The 7,907-nt window shown below is 49.6% G+C and overlaps 6 protein-coding genes across 6 annotated transcripts; 4 read left to right on the forward strand and 2 right to left on the reverse strand.

Annotated features, from left to right (window-relative positions):
* Positions 1 to 763: 763 nt before the first annotated feature.
* BO85DRAFT_200287 (uncharacterized protein) lies at positions 764 to 1,394 on the reverse strand. Its single transcript, XM_025654526.1, has one exon. The coding sequence runs from the start codon at positions 1,267 to 1,269 to the stop codon at positions 952 to 954; it is 318 nt and encodes a 105-aa protein (XP_025510549.1). The 5' UTR covers positions 1,270 to 1,394; the 3' UTR covers positions 764 to 951.
* On the forward strand, positions 1,323 to 2,743 carry artA (14-3-3 adaptor artA). The gene is made up of 5 exons (XM_025654527.1): positions 1,323 to 1,601; positions 1,686 to 1,992; positions 2,071 to 2,312; positions 2,368 to 2,438; positions 2,491 to 2,743. The coding sequence occupies exons 1-5, from the start codon at positions 1,541 to 1,543 to the stop codon at positions 2,590 to 2,592; spliced, it is 783 nt and encodes a 260-aa protein (XP_025510550.1). The 5' UTR covers positions 1,323 to 1,540; the 3' UTR covers positions 2,593 to 2,743.
* On the forward strand, positions 2,474 to 3,059 carry BO85DRAFT_200254 (uncharacterized protein). The gene has a single exon (XM_025654525.1). The coding sequence runs from the start codon at positions 2,694 to 2,696 to the stop codon at positions 3,006 to 3,008; it is 315 nt and encodes a 104-aa protein (XP_025510551.1). The 5' UTR covers positions 2,474 to 2,693; the 3' UTR covers positions 3,009 to 3,059.
* A 264-nt stretch (positions 3,060 to 3,323) lies between these two features.
* Positions 3,324 to 3,665, forward strand: BO85DRAFT_200388 (uncharacterized protein). The gene has a single exon (XM_025654528.1). It carries the CDS (start codon positions 3,389 to 3,391, stop codon positions 3,632 to 3,634), a length of 246 nt encoding a protein of 81 aa, XP_025510552.1. The 5' UTR covers positions 3,324 to 3,388; the 3' UTR covers positions 3,635 to 3,665.
* A 2,609-nt stretch (positions 3,666 to 6,274) lies between these two features.
* On the reverse strand, positions 6,275 to 7,070 carry BO85DRAFT_200410 (short coiled-coil protein). The gene is made up of 2 exons (XM_025654530.1): positions 6,637 to 7,070; positions 6,275 to 6,534 (listed from the first exon to the last, which is right to left on the reverse strand). Exons 1-2 carry the CDS (start codon positions 6,954 to 6,956, stop codon positions 6,348 to 6,350), a joined length of 507 nt encoding a protein of 168 aa, XP_025510553.1. The 5' UTR covers positions 6,957 to 7,070; the 3' UTR covers positions 6,275 to 6,347.
* Position 7,071: 1 nt separating this feature from the next.
* Positions 7,072 to 7,650, forward strand: BO85DRAFT_200399 (uncharacterized protein). Its single transcript, XM_025654529.1, has one exon. The coding sequence runs from the start codon at positions 7,186 to 7,188 to the stop codon at positions 7,615 to 7,617; it is 432 nt and encodes a 143-aa protein (XP_025510554.1). The 5' UTR covers positions 7,072 to 7,185; the 3' UTR covers positions 7,618 to 7,650.
* Positions 7,651 to 7,907: the final 257 nt, after the last annotated feature.

A 7,907-nucleotide genomic window follows, 5' to 3' on the forward strand; every position in this document is an offset into this window, starting at 1 on the left:
CTCCATCATGGGCTGGCCATTTGGGTTATCTTGACTTTAGGGGGAAGTAGTAGTGAGTAGTGAGAGAAAGTATGGGGAGGCACAGCCCGGAAGCATTCATAGTATGATGATTAGTGTAGGGAGGACTGAATTGGAGAGAGATGATGATGAGGATTCCTGGCCAGTAAGTAGTGACCGCCAACTCTGGCTGTCAGTCTGTCTCCTTTCTGGCCGAGTCTCCCACCCCCTTCCGGCAGGCCAATTCAATTCCCATTTTCCCTCTTCCTCTGCCTCTCCCCTCTCCCTTCCCTTCCTCTTCCTTCTCCTCCTGCTCTCCCTCTCTCTCTTTCTTCCCCTCTTTCCCGCCTAACTAACTTCCCTAACTACTACTGCTGCTGCCAATCCTGCAACTTTCTCTCTCCATCCTCTCTCTCTTTCTCCTACTACTTTACTGCCACACACACACTCTCTCCTCGGTCATTCTGACTTAACTCAACTCACGTCCCTTTCTCTCTCCTCTTGGTCCGTACTTTACCCTTTACCCTTTCCATCCACATCCACATCACACTTCCCCCCCCTCCCCCTGCTTAAGTCATACTCCCACCCCCCCATTCCTTAAATTAAAAAAGGAAAACAAAAAGACCAGGACTCGACCAGCCCAAATCCTCCTCCCCCAATTTTATTCCTCCATTCAACTCTACTTTCCTTCAATTCCCTTCTAACCTCCCTCTCTTTCCTTCCTTGTCAGACTATAGAATACGTCTTTTACTATCTGTTGCTTCATCTCAGGTAAGCCATTCTTCTCGTTTTCCTTGCCGTGTCCTTTCCCCCTCTCTTCCGCGTACCAGACAATCCCAATGCCCATCCCCCCCTCCATCATCGTCATCCGCCGCTTTCCCCTCCTTTTCTGGCCGCGATCCCGATCGCAAATGGCGGGGTGTTGGCGGCTGGAGGCTCTGCATGTTCAGGACTTTATTCCGGACATGGGTACGCGCGCTGAATGGCCGAGTCTGGCTGGAGAGGTTGAGAGGGTGTGAGGAGGGATCCTCCTCGTTCCCTTTCTTTCCCTCCCCTCCATAACCGCCCGCCTAGACTGCGCTCTGGGAACGCAACACAGGCAGGCAGTCCACGGCTAGCTGAGTGGAAGGATCCGGCTGAATCACCACCCGCTGTTACCAAGCCTCCCCCGATCGTCGCAATGCATCCTGGTCTTGGGGTGTGCGTAATGATTAGGGGTCGTGATGGCTGGGAAATTCGACTTGTTTTTCTTCTTCCTTCAACGGCCCTCATGATGCTGGGAGACCTGATACGTATGACGGGGATTTCCCGGCAAACCAGGGAAAGGAGGGGAGGCGTTATCGCTTCCGTGTTCCTTGCACCACTTGACTTCACAGCCTCACTTTTGCCCTGTGACTGCCGCCTGCCCCTCGCTTCTCTGCACTATCGATTCTCGTCTACTGTGGCGCTTCCTCCCCAGTCGCCCGCACTCTATATCCGGAAATCTATTTATTCGCAATCTCGCCCACTAACATCTCTTTTGTCATTCAGATAATCTTTCACAATGGGTCACGAAGATGCTGTCTACCTCGCCAAGCTCGCCGAGCAGGCTGAGCGCTACGAAGGTGCGTCATTCTTCCTCTTTCCGACCGCCCACTTTGCGGCTACGAGTCTCGTCTCATACTAACATGGCCGCCCCTGTTCCACAGAGATGGTTGAGAACATGAAGGTCGTTGCCTCCGCCGATGTAGAGCTCACCGTCGAGGAGCGGAATCTCCTGTCTGTCGCCTACAAGAACGTCATCGGTGCCCGTCGTGCGTCCTGGAGGATCGTCACCTCCATCGAACAAAAAGAAGAGTCCAAGGGCAACGAGTCCCAGGTCTCCCTCATCAAGGAGTACCGTCAGAAGATCGAGGCTGAGCTGGCCAAGATCTGCGATGATATCCTCGAGGTTCTCGACAAGCACCTGATCCCCTCTGCCCAGAGCGGCGAGTCCAAGGTCTTCTACCACAAGATGTGCGTTGCGAACCCACGCTGTTCCCACTCTCGATGCGATCGCGATCCATGACTGACGTGTTTCTTTCCGTCTATTAGGAAGGGTGATTACCACCGTTACCTTGCCGAGTTCGCCGTTGGCGACCGCCGCAAGGGCGCCGCCGATGCTTCCCTCGAGGCCTACAAGGCCGCCACTGAGGTTGCTCAGACCGACCTTGCTCCCACCCACCCCATCCGTCTCGGTCTCGCCCTGAACTTCTCCGTCTTCTACTACGAGATCCTCAACTCTCCCGACCAGGCTTGCCACCTGGCCAAGCTCGCTTTCGACGATGCCATTGCTGGTACGTGTGGACGCTACTGCTTGACCGTCGATCCGGAGGCTAACAGACATTGCAGAGCTCGACACCTTGAGCGAGGAGAGCTACAAGGACTCCACCCTGATCATGCAGCTCCTCAGAGACAACCTGGTAAGTTGATGTGGTCGCATTCGTGGCTTTGGATTATGCTAACACTCGGTAGACTCTGTGGACCTCGTCCGAGGCCGAGCCCGCCGCCGAGGCGAGCGCCCCCGCCGAGAAGAAGGATGAGGCCCCCGCTGAGGGCGAGAAGCCCGCCGAGTAAATTCATTAAAGATGACAAAAGGACTCGCGTCCGGACTTGGATAGGGTCGGCCGGCCGACAATCTGGATCTTAGACTCAGAAGGCCCGGGGTTAGGAAGAGGATGATGAAGCCATTGCGCGCTTTGGGGTCCGTTCTATCCGGCGAGCCCGGAAGGGATGGGGCTTTGTTGGCCATTTACTGGCTGACAGGTCATGAACTTTGGAGTCATGCATTGGATCTCTCGTCGCCTTCTTCGTCCCTGCTGGCCTTTTGGTGGCGTCGTTTGATGCCGTCAGTGGTCTCGGTCTGGTCTCTATGTCCTCGGATTGTTCGCGGGGCTTCCTTTTATATCTTTATGATTTCGATTTTTGCCTATTGTCGCAATTCCCCCCCAAAGAATACCTTTCCTTGCCATCCACCCGCACTTCCACCCTAGTCAGTTCCCACCAGGACGTTGACTCTTGCTTCCCGAACTCTCTTGGTTTTACCCACCTTGTGCCACGTACGGCGTTTGTTTGTCGCCTTAGCTGAGTTTAGATCTAAAGCCCGGCAGTGGCTAAAGAAATTTGAAATTTATGATCAAACATGGACATTCGTAAAACCTCATACAACGCCAATCCTTGATAGAGAAAGAGAAGAGAGGATGAAAGTACGAACCAAAAAGCGAACCAAATCCCGACCCAATCCATTCTATGAATAACCGACATGCATGCATGCATTCATCCAGCCATACTTCCATCCCTCGCGGATACTCCGGACTCCCCTTCCGGGAGGTCTGTATGATATTTCTGTATTGCATACAACGCACATGCATACATGCATACCATTCCATCCAACCAACTTCTATCCCTCGATCAAAAAGTACAATGCAGTATGCACGCAGCATTGTACCCTTTCCCCCTTTGTTTGACTTCAATGAGGCTAGTACGTAGTTTAGTAAGTAGGGTTGGAGCTATGTATAGATCATCTTCTTTTTCTTTTCTTTTTTTTATTGGGCTAGGAAGTACTATGTACATGCATGTAAGGACCGACTACTACTTTCAACTCAAGTGTACTGCTTAGTATAAATAGTATAGATTTCTTTACGTATGCATCTTAGGTGCCTGAGTATGGGGTTAACTAGGTAAGTAGGTCACTTGATCGTATTTTTAGATTTGAAATTGGCGTGTAGGTGAGGTACTTAGAATGAATGAATGAACTAATTGAGTCTGCTGCTTACTTAGTATAGTGAGTGATGTGTGATAGATGTCAGTGACTGACCCATCAAGCCATTTATGTACAATTATTTGGCTACTTAGTAACAGTGCTGGTGGCAAATAGCAGTAAGAGTAGAGATAGAGAGAGAGAGAGAGAGAGAGAGAGCATTTTCCTTTCTGCTTTACATAGAAAGAACATAGAAAAAAATGAACTAACTATTAAAGTAGAATAGAGTAGTCATCAGTCAAAGGTAAGGCTCGATAGTTATTCATCCATCTACTAGTTATGAAATCATACTTCGGTTTTATTAATCCGTCCAAGGATGGATGGATGGATTTCTTCCATGACTTTTTACTTACTTATTTCCTCTACCAGACTAAATAGCCTGATGACAAATGTCAGAGAGTATTTCATTATAGTAATACTATGCGCTTTCGCATTTGAGAATATCTTAACTAATTAAACTAGTATGTAAACATTTCTATTCCGGTATCTTTTACTTCTTTACTAGTCAACAGTCTCAATGGTGAGATACAGAACTATACTATGAAGTTAAGCTCACGCTGTAAATAGGATTATCAAAAGATCAGCATCTTACTACTAGTAATCAATACTTGTTATTCCAAGGTAGAAGATGTGTGTGTGTGTGTGTGTGTGTACCTTAACCACCAAACCATTAACCAACCCTACCTAACGAGCAAAAAGTCGACTATACTCCCAACCCCCAAGCTTAATATCATCCTAACCTAAGGAATCATCCAAGACATCTCAACAAGGACTCAAAAGTACAAAGTACGATAATAGTAGTGTACAATCCAATCCATCCACACTCCCCCCCACACCACACCACCGATCTAGTCTCTAGTCTACTAATCCAATATACTCCGAAGTACTCCGTACTTTCTCCGACTATTCCCACCAAGGAAATAAGTAAGTAAGTAAGTAAGTAAGTAAGTGGGTGGATCAGACAGAATAAGAATCCTAAGACGGGGCGGGGCGGCTACAAACGTACGATCTTCGACCGAATTCGGTATATGTTGACGATGATGGGCGGTAATGGGTGAAGAAAGAGTTGCTAGTTGACAGGTATGAAACGGGGTATGATCTTGGTCAACAATTTCTGAGTGTTCTGGTTTGATGAAAGGACTCCTGTGTGGGTTGTTGTTCCCTCCATTGACGTGTCGAGCTGTCAACTAGACTAGGAAAATGCGGTGTGATAGCTTCGTACTTCGTAGGTATGGGGCCTAGCAATTCCATACATGTACAAAGTACGGAATACTGGTTGTCGCAATACACGTACTCATGGACTTTTACATCTACGATCTATTCTCTAGGACTCGGTTTTGTCAATTTGTTTCTCATTTAATGTATCAACCGCTCGCTTCTGGGTATGTAAGCAAATGTCTTCAGAGCCAAACGAAAATCAAACCAAGTCGAATCTGAATCGTCAGTCCGGGACGATTCCTTCAATATACATATCGATGGGCAAAGGAGGCGGTGGGGAATGGGGTGGGAAGAGATCGGGGGAAAAGGAATAAGGAGGAGAGGCGGCGATGAAACAGGATGGGGAGAGGATGAGGATGATGTAAACCACATGAAGATTGGCTGCTCCGTGAAAATGCTTTCCCGCCTTTTTGCAGACCTTTGCAAACAAATGCGCCCAGTGCGGTTCCAAATGTCAGAAAGTGATGAAATGAACACAACAAGTCTAAATAACGGTTCCCAGTCAAGTGTCCCAACGCCGCGCGTGCTATGCCAATACACAAAGCCTCCGGTATGATATGACAGATAGGAAAGTAAAAATAGAGGGATCAAAAGAAAAAGGAAAAGAAAAAAAAAGGTAAAAAACAGAATATGAACAGAAGAAAGGTAAGACCAGAGCACAAAAAGAGTATGTCTGAGTCGTGCACCGGATCGCTGCCAAGACGGTAGGCGTCGATCAAATTCCCTGGTAACCCCCGGTATGTGTGGATGATGTCACGACCGCAGCAGCTTCTGCGAACCCCCAACCACACGCGGAGCGCATTGACATGGGTGGCCATAGGTGAAGCAAATCCAGCGTCGTCAGCAGATTACGGGTAGCAAGTTGGAGGTGAAGGTATGGGGCTGTTCATCGTGATCAACCGCCATGTCCCCGTTGCACGATCAGGTCCGTCTAGTAGAGTGAAGAAACGAATCGAAGGAAGGGATCTATTTGCGAAAATTCACACCTCGGGCCTTCAGCGTTGCACAAGGTTCCACCTGATGAAGCCGCAGATGTCATTTCGGAATCCCAGACACGAAGCAGTAAGTCCAAGCGGATCTTCGCGCGCATGTATCGTGTCGTATTGCTCAAGTATGCGCGGCAGCCAAGAGCGTCCCATTCCGACATATGTGACACCTGCAGTATGTAGCGAAGAAGTGTGGCATTCACCCAAGTTCGAGGATTTATGAGGTGGGTGAATGAGAGACGTGAAGGTCATCGCATAGAAGGTTTGAGGTTTCGTAAATTTGATCTTATCGTTCGCTTTCTCCAGGGCAGCGAATTCCCGACCGCTTATCTGTATCGAATAGCCGGGATGATGATGCGGCGCCGGAGCTATTTCTGCGACTTTTTGACCTTGGTGCTACCCCTGTTCATTTCGCTCTTGGTCATGTTGCGGGTTAATCCACCAATGTAGTCTTGAAGGAATCGATTCTCGCTTTCGAGCTTATCATGGTCGGATTTGACGGCTTCGATACGTTCGGCGAGCGCCTGAAGGGAGGACTGGAGGGCCTTGGCTTGTCTGCCGAGAACACGTAACACATTAGCATCGCTTCTTCCCCCCTTTCTGGTCTCTAGCGTCACTTGGCCGGAGGTTTTGGGGAATTGTCATTCGACTACTCACTCTTGTAGCGTCTGTCTGGCTTCCTTGCCCAGTCGCTCCAAATCAGCCGAGTTGCGTCGAGGGCTCATGGCGCGCGCGTCGTCAGGGGGGAATTCCTCTTCTTCGATTTCGATTTCAGGATGATCCCGTGGAACTAGTATCGAGGCACTCGGTTTCCGACTGGCCATACGAGGTCTCTCTGAGCGTCCTCTACGTTCGGTTTCGGCGTCGGAGATGGAGGATGAAGATGAGAGAGAAGACATGTGCGAACGACCGTTATCGTTGGGCTGGGGCAGGGTTGGCACAGGAGAAGAACCGTGCACATCTGATGTTGACGCCATGGTTTTTTCAGATTCTGGTGGTGGCGCCGGTGGTTGAATTTAAGAGTTTCTGTGGTTGACGGTGGCTTGGAAGCGAATGAGAAAAAGTCTCGGGGCGGTCGCTGAGGCAGGCTTTCCACGGTCGAGGGGTAACGGAATAGAACTACTCCCGCAAAGAAACGATTTCAGACACAGCAATTGAATATCTTCTTCACAGCTGGGCTGTGACTACCTCTAGCGATGACTTCAGATGGGAAGATCTGCGTTGTCGCTGGAGGTAGCTGGTGTAAGAGCGAGAAGTGGGTTGTTTCCCAGGGCGGTTGTTTCGTCGAGGATTCTCGGGCCGGAAAAAGTAAAAAAGGGACGACGAAAACAGCTGGGAAGAAGCAAACAGGTTCCGGCTGCCAGGGAGGAAGAGATCTCGAGGAAGAGATCAGATCAGATTTCTTCAAGACGAGAGGGGAGGCAGAGTTGGAGAAATGAAGTCCGTCAAAGGGGAGAGAGCGACTTTGAGGGGGTCAGGGAGGGACCAGAGCGACAAGCCGTGGTCCGGGTTAAGCGAACTGGAATTTCGGGGGGGGGGAGGGCGACGAGAGATGAGAGAGAGAGAAAGAGAGAGAGAGAGGTGGAGGGAAAAGACAACCACCACTTTCAGGACAAAGCAATTCAAGGATGTACCTGAAGTGATTGCCAGCTATATTCGCCTTTGTTCCTTTCTTGGGGCAAGGCAGTCTATAGGGATTAAGGATTAGGGATTAATCCAAGGTGTCGAACCCGGGTTTGAGGAAAGTTCGTTGGGCAGTCCGAAAACGGGCGGACTAAAAACTTGGACACGGGGGGAAGAGGGAGGTGGGTTTTTGGTGCTGATTTGGGTTGGGTTCGGTGGTGTTTTAGTGCAGTAGTTGCTGCGAGTGGGAAAGGAATAATAACGCTGCTGAGTGATTGATTGATGAGCGACAAGGTCTGGGGGGG

Source organism: Aspergillus piperis, assembly GCF_003184755.1.
Source record: "Aspergillus piperis CBS 112811 unplaced genomic scaffold BO85scaffold_30, whole genome shotgun sequence".
Classification (NCBI taxonomy): domain Eukaryota; kingdom Fungi; phylum Ascomycota; class Eurotiomycetes; order Eurotiales; family Aspergillaceae; genus Aspergillus; species Aspergillus piperis.

Bases quoted from the DNA above. Each gene is read 5' to 3' on its own strand.
- BO85DRAFT_200399 (XM_025654529.1), top strand. From the start codon at position 7,186: ATGGGAAGATCTGCGTTGTCGCTGGAGGTAGCTGGTGTAAGAGCGAGA.
- BO85DRAFT_200388 (XM_025654528.1), top strand. From the start codon at position 3,389: ATGCATACCATTCCATCCAACCAACTTCTATCCCTCGATCAAAAAGTA.
- BO85DRAFT_200287 (XM_025654526.1), bottom strand. From the start codon at position 1,269: ATGAGGGCCGTTGAAGGAAGAAGAAAAACAAGTCGAATTTCCCAGCCA.
- BO85DRAFT_200254 (XM_025654525.1), top strand. From the start codon at position 2,694: ATGATGAAGCCATTGCGCGCTTTGGGGTCCGTTCTATCCGGCGAGCCC.
- BO85DRAFT_200410 (XM_025654530.1), bottom strand. From the start codon at position 6,956: ATGGCGTCAACATCAGATGTGCACGGTTCTTCTCCTGTGCCAACCCTG. The intron at 6,535-6,636 runs GTGAGTAGTCGA...TGTTCTCGGCAG, and splicing joins GCCAGACAGACGCTACAAGA to ACAAGCCAAGGCCCTCCAGT.
- artA (XM_025654527.1), top strand. From the start codon at position 1,541: ATGGGTCACGAAGATGCTGTCTACCTCGCCAAGCTCGCCGAGCAGGCT. The intron at 1,602-1,685 runs GTGCGTCATTCT...CCTGTTCCACAG, and splicing joins GCAGGCTGAGCGCTACGAAG to AGATGGTTGAGAACATGAAG. The intron at 1,993-2,070 runs GTGCGTTGCGAA...TCCGTCTATTAG, and splicing joins AAGGTCTTCTACCACAAGAT to GAAGGGTGATTACCACCGTT.